The sequence below is a fragment of the Thunnus albacares genome, chromosome 1, assembly GCF_914725855.1.
Source record: "Thunnus albacares chromosome 1, fThuAlb1.1, whole genome shotgun sequence".
Taxonomy (NCBI): Eukaryota; Metazoa; Chordata; class Actinopteri; order Scombriformes; family Scombridae; genus Thunnus; species Thunnus albacares.
The window spans coordinates 15,771,375-15,788,819 of NC_058106.1; the positions used below are offsets into that span (position 1 = coordinate 15,771,375).

The window sequence follows — 17,445 nt, forward strand, 5'->3', positions numbered from 1 at the left end:
GAATATTGACCTTTTACTGATGAAATGACAGTTTGAATAAAAAAATTTAAAAAAATCAGCAGTACCTAGAATTGTTCTTTCTCATAACCCTTTCATAACCTGATGTGCCAGACAGTTTGTTACACAGAACCATCTGTGAAGTTGTCCTTAGAAACTGTGCTGATTAGATGAACCATCTGTCTATCACCGTCCATCTTACCTTGTGAGGCAGCTTAACACAAATGTTGTTGGAAGCGATTTCAAATAATTTCAAAGTGAATTATATGCAAATTCACAATTAAGCAAAAAGCCAGGTGAGCATTGTCATCATATCATATTTAACAAATTTGTCTATCATTGCAGGGAGAGTGGTCTTCACAACCATTATCATCATCATCATCATCATCATTTTTTAAATTGTTATTATTATGGGGAAAATGATAAAAGAGAGGAATGTAATTGCCTTTTTAATAATGTAAAGGGAACAATCTATTTGACACAGCTGAAGCTCTGGCATTCCTACAGTAATACAATGTTTTTAGAGAACAAAACAATCGCAACTAATGCACTGTAAATAAATTCAGCCAAATAACAATAAAAATAACAATAAAATAAAGTGTTTCTAGACTAGAAAACAACACTAACCACCGCCCACTGCCCATTGTTGAACCAGGGCATTCATGTGATATATCATATTGATTGTATATAAATATTTATCCTTATATACAATGAACGGTGTACCATGACAAAGTATCCTATTTGATTTACCATTGGCATTTTTTCCGTGGTACTGCCATGTAATTTTAACACATTACATGCCATCACCACGTAATGTGTGGTGTTAAGAGATTGTGGTCATTTCACGTATTTCCGTGAGATCAGGATGCTTGTAAAAAAAAAGTGTCAAGAGCAGGAATGACATTCTATGCATGTCCTGTCTCGTCTATGCCAAATGTCTTCTGTTAGGGACAGGGAGGTGGAAAAGGATCACGTTTTTCTGAGTTCACCTCTTCAGATAGTATAAACGTGGTGAGAACTAACAAAGGATCATGAGTTTCTGGCAATTGCAATTTTTTTATTTCAAGTCACTTTATTACTCAAATACACAATTGGGATTACTGAAAAAAATTGGGGATATAGGCAGTCTGGTCAAACAGTCCACTTGAGTGGTCTTTCCAGTGAATTAAAGCTAAAGACAAAGCATTTAATAAATACTAGCCAGCCTCTCGACCTAAAAGGTTTTCTTGTGAATAGCTTATAACTGATCTATCAAGCATTAGTAAGTGATCTTTTTATTCTACCTACTGTGGTGATCCCTTGGTAGGGATCCCTTGAGGTTAACATTTGTAGTTTTGAGTGAAATGATCTAACAACTATTGGATGGATTAATATGAAATATGTCATAGTACATTGGTTTGTGACTATATACCTTCAAGACTAAAGACATTCCCGTCATCCTCAGCTGTACTTTGTGTTTAATATGCTAAACATCAGCATGTTAGCATTGTCATTGTGGGCATGTTGTCATACCATCATTAGCATTTAGCTTAAAGCACTGCTGTGCCCAATTACACCCTCACAGAGCTGCCACCATAGCTGTAGATTGTAATTGTCTTGGTTCTGAGAAGGACTCTGGCTTCATCCAGATATTTCTCCTGTCAACACCAGATGCTGCAGATTATCTAGTAGTAGTGAAGAAGAAAGCTTGATGCCACCATCCTGTTGAGTTTGGTTGCAAATGTCCAAAAGAGGGAGGTATAGTGCACACATAGTGGTGGAAGAGGTAACAGATCACAGAAACACCACGAGGCAATACATATTATACATAGATACCTACAATCTTGGAGTATCGCAAATGTATACAATGACTACAACATGCTAGTAAGAATTTATATTTAGAAATCCTGTTGTGCCCTAAAAGACAAATACTTTGCTGTCTTTGTAAGCTTTGAATTTCTTTTCTCTGCTTATCACACTTCAACCCTTCTTCTTGTGGTCATTATTCAGCTGGTGTTTCAGTCCGTGTAGTAGACATCACTATAATGGCCTAAAGAGAAGAGAAAGAAGAGAACTTTAATGATTGAATTACTTAATTAAAAGTCCAAAGTCATGTTGCAACTTTGTTGAAACTAAGCAAACATTTCTGTGAATTTCTCTTTTTGACTCCCACTGTTATCATGCAATAAGTCACAGTCCATTTGAAGAACAGCAATATTCTGATAAAGATTTCACATTTTTTAATGTGGGACTTTCAGCACTGTCTGTAGTGTGTGGAAGAGGTTTTTCTGTCCTTTTACCTGGCTCTTAGTGGAACGCAGGGCAGCCCCAGCCAGAATTGACATTACAATGAAAATAATTACACTAACAAAACTGTAGAACACGAAGATGGCTTCCATAGTTACTCCCATGTCCTGGAAAAACACACATACACACATATCTCAAAAACACATGACAAACATATAGAAAACACATAAACGAATTCCATGAAATTTTGTGTACACTTACTATCAGCCCATGGGCCAAACTGAAATGCATTTATACTTTTAGATGATTATAATTTTTTGGCCATAACGTACAGTATGTAGGCCCAGTGTGTTTGATATTAAATAAACTAAACTAAACATTATGAAATAAATAATCATGTTAATAACAGGCAAAATTTTCAGCCTCTTGTATCCATGATCTCATTCTTTCATGGAGGAGCTCAGGGTAGTCTCTGCTCCTTCACATCAAAAGGAGCCAGCTGAGGTGGTTTGGGCACCTGGTTAAGATGTCTCCTGGATGCCTCCCTCTGGAGGTAGTCCAGTCACACCCAACTGGTAGGAGACCCCGGGGCAGACCCAGAACATGCTTTTATGTCATTTTTCCTAATGGACCATTTTATATCATAATGCCACTTTTCATCAAGACAAACAAGGAAGAGCCAGTTATGTGATTGGCTGTCAAAGCAACAAAAAAATCAGATTACCGTAATTAAAAGTGTCATTATGAAATGAAATAGTGATTGGGATACCCATATTATCATTTATTTTGTTATTTTGTCATGTACTTGATTGATACTGAACACTTTGGGTCTTAATAATTAAGCAAATTAATAAATAACTGAGATAGAGATGTGATCTAAATTCTTGTGGTATGTTTTACAAAGTAAAGAAAATAACTGAAGCAAGTGTAAATACTTTAACTAGGGTAACATTAAGTTGATCTGTTCAGTGCTGATAGATGTGTGCATTATCATTACATTTACTATGCTTTCATATGCTGAATTAGTGCTATCATCCAACAACAAATTAAACATTTAAAATGTACTGTGTAATGTTTGTCAGTCCTCAAGTATCACAAATAGCTGACTATTTGAGGGTGAAGTTTTCATTTGATACCAACATGTATGCTTACAGTATATATACTGTATTTGTATATATAGTTTGATATCATATAATTAAAAATGTATCCAATTAAGAAGTTTAAAAGCTAAAACTTGCTTTTGATCTGTGATCAAAAGTATGACATATGGCCACCAACAAAAGTAACAATTAATAATACAAAATAATAATGACCTCATAATATGATGTCCATGCTGCTTCCTCAGTGTCTGTCATATTGTCTTCAAGGTAGTCATAGTGCCTGTAGTAGTGGCCGTGCATAAAGCTGGGCAGGATGTGCAGTATAGTCCAAAATGCTGCTAGCACAGTGACAATACTCAGAGCCAAGGACATGGTCACCTACATGTAGAAACCAACAGAGAATGATGAAGGAGAAACAGACTGTAAGACAAAGAGCAATTTACAAAACTTAATAGTATAAGTTCATACAATATATGGACAAGATGGAGAGCCCAGCAAATGACCATGTAATTTGTGCAATGCATTGTTTTTATGACCAAATAGCTGCAAAACTAATGACATTTCCATCCATCCTCAGCTGGATGGGAATATCATTAGCTACTTTTTATTCCTAAAAATTAGTCAATGTTAGCATGCTAACAGCTAAACTAAGATGGTGAACATGTTGGAATTGTCATTGTGAGCGTCCTGATGTTAGGTTTTAGCTCAAAGCACCACTGTGCTTATAGTATAGCCTCACAGAACTGCTAGCATGGCTATAGACCCTCAGTCTTGTTGTTTTCCAGTCAATAATGAATTTATTCCTTTATACTCTGATTTAATTAAGAATCCTAATGAGGGCCTCTATAATGATAGGTCTTGGAAAACTTACCACTATTGCTTCAAAATATTACAATGTAGCTTACTGTTTTCTTGGTTGGGTTGTGCTCTGTCAGAATGTATAGAATCCCACACAAGATGTGCTTCAAGAGGAGGAGGAAAAAAGGTGTTTTATTATGTATCCCTCAAATGTTGTGGTATAACACATTGCATTTTGTAAAAACAAAGCCTATTGCGGGTGCTTAACTACTGAAGTGATACAAATAATGTTGAAATCACTATCACCCTTCAACCAAATCCTATAAGAACATTTATTATCGGTGGTGTCTTGGTTTTGCTAATAACTTCTGTTCTAAAATCTAATTTTGCTGTTTATACTGATGAGTAATTCTGTTGTTGTGCTACCAACCAGTGTTCCCAGGAGGAATCCAGGTGGAATGATTGTCCATATATGATGATAAGAGAAATCTCCTTTGAATGAGACGGAAAGGATGAAGAAAGATGAGCCCAAGACCAGCACGATGATCTGAGAGAAAATAACAAATACAACTTCTAGCATAATCTCTTTGACTCTGTGACCATGGAGGCAATAGTGGGTCTTAAATCTGTGACCTTGGAAAATACTGTGATACATGTGTGTATGTCTCACTCCAATAATCTTGGGTTGCCCCCTAATGAAGCGGTGTAAAGGTTTGCTGCCCCCCACTGTGGTGCCTTGAAGACTTGCATTATTCCCACCTGGTCCACTCACAGTGTAGAGCTCAGAAGACATCTTCTAGACAAACAGACACAAAAATATATAGACATTTACATGTATGTGCTGCATCCATGTTACACAGAATAAAGTAAATCATTTTGATTCACATCTTGATTGTGATTCTGCCACTCAGTTTTGGTTTTTATTCAACAGTGGCTCTGATTTGTGCCAGATTATTTGAGTAGCAAATGAAAAATACATTGAACATACCTACCTTTAGTTTCAGCAGATTTAGGCTGCCAAGAACACTATTTGGTACTCTGATATCTTGCTTTAGGAAATGCTTCCTCACGCTAGAGGTACATACTACCTTGCATTAAGTAATTTTCATGGCTAAACCTTTCGCACACTTTTGAGTGTGCACTGACATGTGAAACCATATGTGTGAAATGTAAGTGCAGTAAGTCCAAAAAGTCGTTTTAGGATTTGCTGATCAGAATTGAAATTTGAAATGAGTTTAATTTTTGTGTGCTTTTAAAGAAATCCCAAATCAAAAGCTATGTACTCTGGCCCCTACAAGGACTTTTTAGTTAGTACATTTTTACACTCCAATGTCAACATCACAAAAGTACTAACACATGTTTTTAATTTAAAAAGAACTCAACAACTACAGTTCACATGAGGCTCTGACATGATTTTAATGGCTCATGGGATGCTGTTGTACAATGCTAACAATTGTCAATTGTTAGCATTTGTCATTTTAAACTTGTTAAAAAATAACAATGTATTGAAATTTAACTGTCCAATACAGTAGTAGATACAAAGCATGCTTAGAACATGGACAAACCCCCAGGAACATGTTTAAACTTTTCAAGAAGACTTATTTATGTGAAAGTCCATGAAGTTACAGGTGCTAGCTAAAAAAAGAAGTTGGGACTTGAAGGTCTGTTTGTAACTGTTAATGTTATCCCAGATAAGCTTAAGGTTACCTCCAACATGTGGAATAAATCCTGATGTTGACATCAAGAAAAGCTTATATCATGTAATGAGGAAATGCAAAACATCTGTTTCAAAGAGGGAGGTTGCAGAGATGGTGTAAGATGGTCTTGGTGTAAGTTATCTGTTAGATGTTATGTTACAAGCTACGACGTGGAACTTACTATTATTACATATTAATAAAAAGTGGAAAATATTATTGTAAAAGCGTCAAAATCCAAATAAACCTGTTACAAATAAAACTGACCTTGTGCAGTTCTGCAGTCCCTGCTGTAGTTCGGTGTTAGCTCGTCTTGTAGTGAATAATCACATTCACATCAGGAGCAGCGTCACATTCACATCTGGAACAACGTAACAGTGAGGTGTGATTTGTGAACGATCGGTTATTTTTTAACTCATCCAGAGCTCTGTAATATATGCTGGTTGTAGCTAATGATTTAGAGCTAATGAAAGATTAGATTTATTCTTGTGGAGGTTTCTGGAGTCTTGTTGTTTGTTATTACAACATGCAACAATAAATCAAAGAACAATGGGACAAATCTGCGTTGGTGTTTCCTCATGTTTTAATCATTTTTTAATTTGTCATGGGTCTAATTTGCCTGATCTATCTGGTTTCTCAGATATGGTGGAAACATAAACAGGATTGTACAACAGGGATTTTAAGTTCCAAGTTTTGTTCTTGAGATTAGTTCCTCTGGTTCCAAAATACATGGAAGTTTTGGTCAAAAAGGAGCTTAATATGTGTCATTCTATGATCTCGACATATTAGGGAGACTGTCAGAGTGCTGTTGCCCTTTTTGTGGCCATCATTAACATGGATCAAGTTGCATTGAAGAAGTTGTCTCTTTTCTTTTACTTTTATCCATGACCTAATGTGCTAAAGTTACTTATTGTTAATAGCACCCAGCATTGCATTATGTAGGATGGGCATTACAATAAGAACTGTTGATTATTTTTGTGTTCATTATTACTTCACTGTATGTGGTGGTAGGATTTGTGTAAGTTTGAGTCATTAGGATAAGTGGTGGGATGGGATCCTGAAACAAATGAATGGACAAGAAAAGAACCAACAACGAGCAATTTTTGCTTCAATAGTTCAAAAAGTTTGACTCCTGAAAGAGAGTCAAACTTCCCTTCACTCCAGCATATATACACAGGGGAGGATGAGGGATGAGCTGAGTGTGTGTGTGTGTGTGTGTGTGTGTGTGTGTGTGTGTGTGTGTGTGTGTGTGTGTGTGTGTGTGTGTGTGTGTGTGTGTGTGTGTGTGTGTGTGTGTAGCCCCACTTGGGGTTACAAGTCACAGGGCTGAACTGGAGGAATAGCAAGAGAAGGAATGTGATGAAATAGTTTGAGGGAAAGAAGAAAGGAACAAAAGACGTACACGATTTCCTGTTTTTACAGTGACCCAGCTGTGCTTTTGTGTTGCTGTGCCCAACTGGGCAGAAAAAAGGAAAGGAAAAAAGAGGAGAGAGAAACTGATAACTATCAGTCACAAAAACCATGAAATAGACTTGAGATTAAAAAGGGCAAAGAGGAAAGAAGTGTGGGAGTGTGGGAGCAGAGAGGTTAAGGTGGTGAGGGGACAGCCAAGATAGAAGGAAAGGGGTCTAGCTTCATTTTACGAGGATTTGTTTTTAAACATGAAACAGCTGCTAGATTTTTAGATGCCTGAAACAAGAAAAGACAAGAAAGATTAATGTTTCCTTTCCATCCTCATCATCCTGAACAAGGAAGGACATTGGAACAGTAATTAATGAATTAATACAACAAAGAAATTTCCAATTGTTCTTGTTGAGCAAAGTATATTACTGTGCTTTGGTTGATTTGTGTTTGCTAAAACAGTTGCACTGTTGGTCTGTTGGTGGATGAACTTCATATTTGTCTGGTCTGGTATAAACATCGCCACATAAATGAAGAAAAAAAGAAAGCAAACAAACAAGTAAACAAGGAGGAAAGACAGGATTGGCCATGTAACACATAGTAGCATTAACCCTTGAGTTTATTGACAAATGTGTTCATTGTACAGCTTAATTCAAACTACATTAATAATGGCTGGCACTGCACACTGCTGGTTAGGCTGCTGCTTAGTGCTAAAAACATTTTACATAACATCCATGTCAACACACAGACAGACTGGATAACTAGTCAAGAGTTTTAATACATCTTTCACAGAAAGAATTAAGTGATAATCATCAAAAAGATGATTTACTCCAAACATTTGAGAAGTGCATTGCTCTCTTATGTCATCTTTGACTTCCATATCTCATACATAAGATCTTACAATTAGTAGATCTTTATACTATTGACATACTAATAGAAATACCATCAGCATTACTAAATGACATCTGATATAAAAGCCTCAAACTGTCATGATAACAGTTTTATCTCATAATCATGGGACATTTTTCTCATAATTATGAGATACAGACACCATATATTCTATTCTTTTTTCTTAAGCAATGTACTTCCCTACAAAGATAAGGTGACAAGACAGTGATCATTACATCCACGTACTGTAAGTATGCATTTTAACATTACAACAGCATGCGTCCTATTCTTTTCCTCCTACACAAATTACACTGAATTCCCGAAAGGCATATGGACATCAACAGTTATAGATTAAATTAGATGTTAATTCCTGATAAGCTCTCCTTTAGGCAAAGTCAATTACAGTACAGCATCAGATATTGCTATTCTATGTACATACAGTATATGACAGTATAACAGACTCAGTCACAATCAGTCAAAAGGCTTGTTAATAGTATTCTGAGATTTTGATTTTTTTTCAATATAGGACACATTAATATTAACGTACAAATATCATTGTTCAATTCTAACAAAAATACAGTGAATTGTTTTGAGGATCAATTGGTTCCTATTAAAAGGGCCATACATACATACCATAACACTACTGTTTGTTCAGGTGTGTCAGAGGGCAAAACTACTCAAATAATTTTTTACCTCCCATTCAACCATTTTTACTGTTCTTGGAGCTGTTGTCTAAGCTGCTTTCAAATATACTGATTTGGTTTAACATGAAAAGAGGAAGTTTTTTGTGGCTTGACGATGCTCTCATTTATACTGCAACCAAAGTACCAGTATTTTCAAAATTACTGTAATTTGAACTTTCTTTTGGTGAAGACACCAAAAGAAATTAAATTATTTTAGATTGACAGTTGTCATCACATAAATAAAACACTGTATGTTCACCTATTGCTTTAGTGGTCACATGTGAAACTGTCACATTTGTTTTCAAGTGCATTTGAATGAGCACCACCAACAAAGTACTTTAGTCAATATGTTAGTTCTCAAAAGATTAGCAGATTAGCTTTTCTTTTAAAAAGTTCACTTCATATGGTCACAAAAATAATAAAGTTATTCATTATTTACAGTGGTTTTCCCCATTTTTTAAAATTATACATGAGGTACAAATTAACAGACAGGCTTCCATCTCAGTGCAGTAAATGTTATTTGATTAATAAAAGATATACATATGATAACCAATGAAAATAATATATACAAACAACAACAAAAAAACAAAAAAAAAGATATGCTTGTGAAGAGAAAACCTTACAGCATCTGAACATAGCATAGATTAGTGCTGTACAGAAAAGTATTCTGATCCTTGCAGTAACAACATTACAAAACTGAAAATATATGACCGTAGTCCTGTTCGAGCTTATAATTGCATTGATGAGCATTAGTCATTGGAGTAACATACACTGTGAGTGATTTAAATACTACATTCTAGCATATCACTGGAGTTAATGTATTTGCACATATAAAAACAGACAGAAGGAAGATAGACTGAAGTTAATTGCATTGCGTTGCATTTATCTTGATTACAGTCACTGAACACTAATTAGAAAATGTGCCAGAGCCACATCTTTCACAGTAGCACAGTCAATTGATCACATACATTTAGCTGACCTGCAAAGTAGTTTGACACAGAAGGTGACTGGATACACTATCCGTGTTGTTTTTGCATGTTCTGGATGGTTTTACTGTAATGTAATGTGGTGTTTCTGGTGTAAGGTAATGTATCTACTGTACTTGAGGTCAGAAAATATTATTACAGCCCTCCTCACAAACTCTAGGTTTTGTCACTATCTAGTAAAACTTAAACCAAGATGTCTGAGTCTCTGCTTACTAAATGGTGAATATTTTGCATATGAAGGGTAGACTTCTTTAATAAATAAGATTTTAAAAAATGAGAGATACACCGATAGACTGATTTGGGCGATGAAAAGCTTAATTGTATATGTAATTTATATTTTCATGATCAATTGTGGAGGCTAGTTCTGTAGGCAACCTGGAAGGGCCGCTTGTGTGGAACAGTAGGATTTCAGATTTCATATTTATGTAATTTACATAGATGAGTCATTACTTTTCAGTGAATTTTTCTCAATGATTAAGGCAACTGAAGATAGTATTTGAAGATAGTTGTATAATTTGTACAAAATTCAATCTGAAACAATGTATCAGGTGATATGAGTAAGGATAAAGTCATATTGATACCAACCCATATAAGCCATATTGGTGCATTCCCCCCCAAAAAAATCATATTCACCCTCTCGCAAACAGTATGTGTTCTGTGTGGCAGCTTTTCCATCCACCAGTGTAAATGAAGAGTGGTGTGGGATGAAGGAGCAAATGGTTACCGGTCATTGAGCTAAATCACATTCAGTGAGGGACATTTCATTCACATTATGTTCTGCAGGGCTACTCATTGTATATGAAATGCCTTTGCAAATTTTACTTGTGTGTCTGTGAGTCAGTACACTTGCAAATGTGTGATTTATGAGTCTCTGAATCTGTGTTGACCCCTCTTTAGGCAGTGCAATCAATTAAACTCACTCCCCAAGTAGCTGTTGAAATGAAAGGATTGTTTTTGTTTTCTTTTTTCTGACACAACAGTCTTGTTTATGACAAACCCCTAGGTTTGAAGTACCCTGTCATTGTCTCTCAATTTGTTTTTTACTCTCTTAAACACCCCAGTAAATTAAATATGGCTTCCTACCTTGAAGAATTATAGTGTGTTCTTGCTGTTCAATGATGACACAGTGATTTGGGTATGTGGGATACTTTAAACACATTCATCCACTTTGGATCAGAAGTCGTAGTTACTTATTTGAAGTCTTTGAGCTTTTAAGGAGCCACAGAGCATGTATCATGTATAGTGTCGTAGCTGTTTCCCCACACAGTTCCTGGATGAGCTTTTCATTCTGAAATTAATTGATTAAATACAATATCTTCACTCCTATGCTGGATTCACGATGAATCACAAAACCACTGACCACAGTGTGGTGTCTGACTGTGATGTGGAGACAAGCTGGATTTAGTGGGGTTTTCTCAACTTGTCTGTGGGTCTTCTTCTTCCAGGCTGGTGCCATCAGGAAGTTGTTTGCTCCAGTAGTTGCATTGGCTAAAGGTGGCAGAGCAGGGGAAGTCTGCTCTGTCATCTCGGAGTAGGACTGGGAAGACATGGTCCACCATCTCGCACAGACGCCCATAGCTGAGAAACACATATACAATTTTTACTGCACCAAACCAAGAATTCAAACAACTGTGTACACATGTGTCCAGAGTCAGATTACATGAATGTGAATCAAGAGAAACAGAGCGTATAGCTTACGAGGAAATGTTGGTTTTGGCATGTTCCTGTATCAGCTCCCCTTTTGGATTAACAGTGAAGATCCTGTTCAGAGGAACACCCACCTCCTTATAGGAATACACATCCTGGAATCACACACACACACACACACACACACACACACACACACACAAAACCAGTTAGCATTGCCATTAACAAGAACAGATGATGAAAATATGAACAAGTAAAATTGATTTCATGCAATACATAATCATCATTATCATCATATTAGCATTTTATAAATGTCACAAGACTGTTATTAAGAGCCAAAATGATTTTAATACAGTCCTTATATTCACTTTTATAATAAAGTTTAAAATCTATGTGTGTGTGTGTGTGTGTGTGTGTGTGTGTGTGTGCAGTAGTCTCACCGTAGCTCTGTTGCCAAAAGCAGCATAGAAAGGTTCAGTGTTTGGGTAGAAAAGGTGCTTGATGTCTGAAAGACACTCGATCTTAAACTTCTCTGGTTTCTTCTCAATCACCTCCCTACAAAACACATAATGTCAAACACATTTTAAACTTCCAACTTTCATCATGATTTTTCTTTAGCTTTTATGCACTATATATCTGTCTATTCAGCTGGGCTTTGAAAGGGTGGAGCTTAGCAATGCACTTTTTTTCTACCCCTAGGCAGTCATGTGATATTTAAAGTGAAATTAAAACATTAAAATAACTAATCTGGAGTTGCAATATTTTATATCTTTTGAAAAATGCTACTATTTTTCTGTTTTGTTTTATGGCTTCAGGGCTATATGAATTCTGATGTGGCATTTCTGTACATGTGATGTGTGTCTGACCTGTGCAAGGCAGAAAAAAGACTGCTGGGGCTGAGCAGTACTGGACCCATTGGTAGCATGGTTCCCCTCTCATTGACCCAGTGCAGGTAGCCTCGTGTCATATCAGCCATGCCAATGGCCCTTGCAGAGCAGTACATGAATTTATATCCATTCCTGTGACAGAGAAAGAGAGCTTGCACTTAGTTGTGCACCAGCCATTTGGGAGAAAGAAAGATAAATAAAGAACATCTCCAATATATTTCAGTTAAAGTGAAATAAAGAATTAACTAAATGAATAATTGTGACAGTGTCAGAGTTCCGTAGCTTTAGGGCTGTTCTCTTTACACTGCTTGAGGTAGCACTCACTGGTTGACTTTGTGGTAGAGTCGTGCAATATCCTGGTGGGTCCAGTCTTTCCCCAGTGTGGGGAGGATGTGACCCAGGGTGTCTGATCTACAACACAAAAGAGACAACACCACACCATCAATGAAGATGTATTTAAGAGCTAATTTCACACACGATGATCGATTTCCAACATACTGTATTCAACATATGTAATCGAGTCAAAAGAAATCTGTGTGAAGCCTGACATCTACTGGTGAAAAGCTAAAACTGCACTGGCTGGTTTGTGTTGCAGGTGATTACACTATTGATATACTGATTCATCTCAGAGATATCAACACTAACTTTCTGTCTCTTACCTGGTGATGGTTCCATCTATATCTGAGATAACTATCTTGTCATCCCAGCTCCAAAGATAGATTGTGCCATGGCAACGACAGGTGCCCTGATACTGTGTTGTCACGCTGAACACCACATCATTAGGACCCTCCTTCAGTTGCAGGCTAGCCTGTAAACACACACACACACACACACACACAGTGGAAGGAATGTTATTTTAAAATATTTCCTTGAAATAAAACTGCTTTCATGTGTAACAGCATGCAACATTACACATGACTCTAAAAATTGCTAAATGTGCAAATCCCGATGAAAAAGTAATTTCTTGTTTCATACAATGTCCTGGTGCACTGGTAAATGTGTAAATAACATCCTACCTTTAAAAACACAGTAAATGTTGACAGCTATCTTTTATTTCAAGGTTTGTTTTTGCAGTATTGAAAAACTGAATCTATAAAGTCACATGTTTCAATTCTTGGTGACCATTTAAAGCTCTTGAATGCACCTTTGCCTATTAGAGATTAATAACCTGAGACTAATAACTGCATAATAACCTGAGACTGTTTCCAGACCATGTAGCCATGTTTGTTATGTAAGCAGAGATACAGCTTTGCCCACATTCTTTCATTATCATGTGTGCAATATGTAACTGGTCACTACAGAGCCTCAAAGCTACCAAAACAAACGCATTTGTTCTATCTGTAGGAATTATCCCCATAAAATTCAATAAATACCAGTTGCTCTGATGTGAGACGAAGAGTCTTCTTATAATAAACGCTGGCAGAACTCATGAGCGACTCTGACTGGCAGGATCCTGACACCTGATTGGACAATCTGTGGTCCTCATCACTAGAAGATGACTCATCCTTCATCCTGAAGAATCAAAGACCACCAATTTCATGAATGTGATAAAACTCTGAAAACTGATGAGAGTTGGAGGCTGTGTGAGAGAAAACAAAAAAAACAATTATCTGTCTGAAGTCACCTGTTCACTGAGGCCATAGTGAGTGAGGTCTCTCCTTGGTCTTCTCCTGCCTCTGTCACTGATTCCTGAAGCACACAAAGGTCAGATGTCACAATTGTCTTAATTGACTGAAGCTTGTTGATGTGTGTATCTATGCACTTACTGATTTAGAGTCGCTGTTCCTGCTTCTCCATGAGAACCACCAGCGTCCTCCTTTCTTTGGCATCTTCTCCTTCATGATGTTCTCCACTGAGGCCTGGAGACAATCATGCATATACAACTCAAAACTGACTGAAAATGTAACTCAAAACTGACTGAAAACTCCAAAGCATAAAACAGATAAATTTATGAACAAATAACCAGAAAGCACAAAAAAAAAAAAAATTCAAACCACACTGAAGTCCTGACAAAAATAAAGGCAGTTACAGGTAAAAGCACAATGGCATGCGAACAAAGAGCAAAGAATGCAATGTAAAACCTGAAAGGTAGAGTAACCTCTGAAGAATGTGATTGGATGGCAGAGAGAAAAATGCAGGAGGACACAACATACAGACAGACAAAGACATGCACTGATGACCAACACCCAAGCAAAGCAAGAAAACATCCTACAGGCCGGGAAGCACTGGAGCCAAACAGACCAGGGAGGCAGTATGAGAAGAGGCCGAAAGCAGAAAAAACATAACTCAAACACCAACACTTAGCACAGAGAAACATCATATGGATGGTGGGAGAAAGAAAATATTTAAATAAGAGGGGAAAAGTAAGGAGGGGGATAAAGACATGACGTTATTAAAGTGTTAGGAGAACAGTTAGATTTACGTAAAGCAATATTTCACTGTGGTATAAAACTGGCAGCTTGGATTTGTGCTTCCACATGTGTTGTCATAAAAAGCCAGTTTCAATTGCCGACACATCAGAGTATCCAACAATGCTTTTTTTTTCACCTTGGTCAATGTAATATAAATGACTATATAATGCAATAACTGAAGTTGATGTCACTTTGTTTGGAAATATTTATTATAGGAGCCAGAAACAAATGTGAACACACATCATCTGGTAGCATTTTGTTGAACTGTCATAAAGCATTGAGAGGGTGTTTGTAAATGATAAACCAGAGTGAAACATTAGATTATGGAGATTAATTGCAAAATGCTGGGGGTGCACAGGGGGAAGTGATGCACGAGGTTGAAAAACACTAAAATTCACCAAACAACCACCCGACAAAATATTATAATAGTACAATCAAATAAAATAACTCAACAACATAATATAGTTATTTGTTTTTGAGCCACTCATTCTGTGCTACATATCATTACTCTGAAGGACAAGTGTGTTGTAGCTCCACGTTCTTCATTTTAATTGCGCAATAAAAAGAAATAAATTATACAACATTAATAACATAAAACATACCTTCAAGAAAGCAGAGTATATATTTGTGTATCACTGTGGTGGTCTTACCTGTGGTAAGGGTTTCTGGTACACCTGCATGGCCAACATGACTGGAGCTGCTGTGTTCCAGTTGTAGTACCTACAACAGATGACAGAGAGCACTATCAGTGCTTTGTACACCTCAGACGTCTATCTGCAAAACACAGCTGACATACTTTTATTATAAGGGAGGAATTACAACTGCTGTACTGCTGATATTATGAGGCTCGGTTTGCATGGTGTCATCCCAATAGTAGTGATTTAGTCAAGATCAACAGTACTAAACTTTAAAACATATTACATCATGAGATGTAAAGTTGCCTTTTACATGTATTTTGTTTAAAAGAAAACAAAAACAAAGTATGTATGTGTATTACAGTGCTGTTCAGATATAAAAAAAACAAAAACAAAACAAAACAAAAAGCAGATGATTGTCATACTTTCTACACTCAGTGGAAATATATGACATACTATGGTATTGAATAAAGCAGTACATACTTGTTTCCTATCTTGACCACCAGGTTTGGATCATCGATGAGAGAAGGGTTTTCAGAGAACTGCTGGTAGGAAACTGCTCTCTCCTGGAACTGCTCTGTAGCATAAAACACACACACAGTGAATACAGAGGCAAAAAGCTTACAGATGAATGGTTTAAGAAAAATATTCTTTTGAGGTAATTTTTTTAATGTAGAACAGAAGAAATTAGACATGTTTGTTTATACAGTTAAAGTTTAAGGGCACTCTAATGCATTTTGCCACTCTGACACATTCCTTATCCTACCTCTTGTGATCCCCCTGTTGTCAGTTAGCCCTCCACACAAAGAGATGGCGACATGAGGCAGGTCCCCCATTTGGTCGGACAAACTGTCCACACCACTGTCCATCCCACTGCTGCCCACTGACTGTGGGGACTGATTGGCGCTCCGCACACCCATCATCATCATCTCTGAGTCCCCCTTAATTGAGCTACTGCCTCCATCACTGAGGAGAGAGAGAAACATGCACTTTCAAATAAATAAACAACCAATAAAATCTCTCAAAAAACTGTCCAATCATTAACTCTGTTACCCCAAAGTACCTAAAGAATAGTAGCTTAATTGGCCAAGAGGCAATGTTAATGTTTGCATTACCAGACTATGGCCACCATTGTATTTTTTAACTGTAATAATGAATTACTGTTGGTATCTGTTGGTAAAATAAGGCAGTGATGGTTAGTTATAACCATAAATCCCCAAATAAATCAAAAAATGTCAGAGGTAAATGATTACTTCTGGAAAACAGGGCACAAATAAACGTCTTATCAATTTTATTGAGAACCAGAGGGTGAATTAGACCAATTTAGTTTGGAGTATGCAAAAGAGTGTTGCTGTATGTGTTTGTCACTGTACCTTTTAGGGAAGTAGAGAGCAGCTACTTCAGGCTCCAGCTCTGTAATGTCATCCAGGTATATACCATCAGCACCCAGGTGTTGGCTTCTCTTTTCTAGTAAGAGACACATAATTAGTAGGAGGTATAAAAGATTAAATTGAGGCATATGGACACCTAATTGAGATAGAGTGCTCATACCTTTCCTCTTAGATGGTGAATCAGTTCTTCTAATGGGACTTCCTCGATTACCGCCTTCGTCCAAAGGATCAGAGAGAATCCTGAGAGACACTGAGCAGCCTGTTAAACCCTCCATCTCTGCACATGATGCCCCAACACTTTCTACCTCTCTCCCTATGGAAAAAGCAAATAAAAAAACAGATAATCAAGGGTCATCAACTTTAGGGTATCTCACCATGATTCTGCAATTCAGCAATCAGAGAATGTACTACTCAAAACTGGCTGTCCTGTGGATTTAAGGTCCATCCTTTAAAAAGAAGTTAACATGTCACATCTGCATCATGACTCTCATAAGAACTCATAAGCTCTGCAAGGCTGACAGGGCAGTGTTGACGTCACCTGAGCTGTTTACAACCTGCCAACAACTCCATCTGTGACTCAGAGGGCACTTTCCTAGAATGACTCCCATGTTTTGTTGTTATTTTTCAACAGCAGTCACTTCTATAGAAACGACATTCATGCTGGACAGCATTGCTTAACCTTTTTTAATGTTTTAACAAAT

General features: G+C 37.0%; 2 protein-coding genes across 7 annotated transcripts in view; both read right to left on the minus strand.

Moving 5' to 3' along the window:
- Window positions 1–1,033: 1,033 nt before the first annotated feature.
- Window positions 1,034–6,254, minus strand: si:ch1073-291c23.2 (uncharacterized protein LOC799862 homolog). 4 transcript variants are annotated; one of them, XM_044345938.1, is made up of 7 exons: window positions 6,083–6,254; window positions 4,881–4,914; window positions 4,552–4,613; window positions 4,229–4,285; window positions 3,537–3,701; window positions 2,277–2,390; window positions 1,034–2,026 (listed from the first exon to the last, which is right to left on the minus strand). In XM_044345938.1, the coding sequence occupies exons 2-7, from the start codon at window positions 4,912–4,914 to the stop codon at window positions 1,979–1,981; spliced, it is 480 nt and encodes a 159-aa protein (XP_044201873.1). In that variant the 5' UTR covers window positions 6,083–6,254; the 3' UTR covers window positions 1,034–1,978. The 4 variants fall into 4 exon arrangements, with proteins under 4 accessions (XP_044201873.1, XP_044201864.1, XP_044201858.1 ...); XM_044345929.1 differs by having other exon boundaries at window positions 4,881–4,917; XM_044345923.1 differs by having other exon boundaries at window positions 4,552–4,668; window positions 4,792–4,914; window positions 6,083–6,246.
- Window positions 6,255–7,807: 1,553 nt separating this feature from the next.
- Window positions 7,808–17,445, minus strand: part of lpin1a (lipin 1a) — a 29,616-nt gene continuing 19,978 nt past the window's right edge. For all 3 annotated transcript variants that reach the window (XM_044345960.1, XM_044345951.1, XM_044345967.1), the window contains exons 10-23: window positions 16,905–17,057; window positions 16,727–16,820; window positions 16,120–16,319; window positions 15,837–15,930; window positions 15,369–15,438; window positions 14,074–14,166; window positions 13,932–13,996; window positions 13,681–13,819; window positions 12,967–13,115; window positions 12,632–12,718; window positions 12,287–12,439; window positions 11,861–11,975; window positions 11,472–11,575; window positions 7,808–11,351 (exon numbers count right to left, since the gene is read on the minus strand). In XM_044345960.1, coding sequence (XP_044201895.1) covers window positions 11,189–11,351; window positions 11,472–11,575; window positions 11,861–11,975; window positions 12,287–12,439; window positions 12,632–12,718; window positions 12,967–13,115; window positions 13,681–13,819; window positions 13,932–13,996; window positions 14,074–14,166; window positions 15,369–15,438; window positions 15,837–15,930; window positions 16,120–16,319; window positions 16,727–16,820; window positions 16,905–17,057 — 1,679 coding nt within the window. In that variant the 3' untranslated portion in view covers window positions 7,808–11,188. The remainder of the gene's footprint in view (window positions 11,352–11,471; window positions 11,576–11,860; window positions 11,976–12,286; window positions 12,440–12,631; window positions 12,719–12,966; window positions 13,116–13,680; window positions 13,820–13,931; window positions 13,997–14,073; window positions 14,167–15,368; window positions 15,439–15,836; window positions 15,931–16,119; window positions 16,320–16,726; window positions 16,821–16,904; window positions 17,058–17,445) is intronic.

Excerpts from the sequence above, each read along its gene's own strand:
- si:ch1073-291c23.2 (XM_044345923.1), bottom strand. The coding sequence starts at position 4,914 with ATGTCTTCTGAGCTCTACACTGTGAGTGGACCAGGTGGGAATAATGCA. Across the intron at positions 3,702-4,228 it reads ACAACCCAACCAAGAAAACA|GTGACCATGTCCTTGGCTCT; the intron begins GTAAGCTACATT and ends TTCTACATGTAG. Across the intron at positions 2,027-2,276 it reads TGCGTTCCACTAAGAGCCAG|GCCATTATAGTGATGTCTAC; the intron begins GTAAAAGGACAG and ends TCTTCTCTTTAG.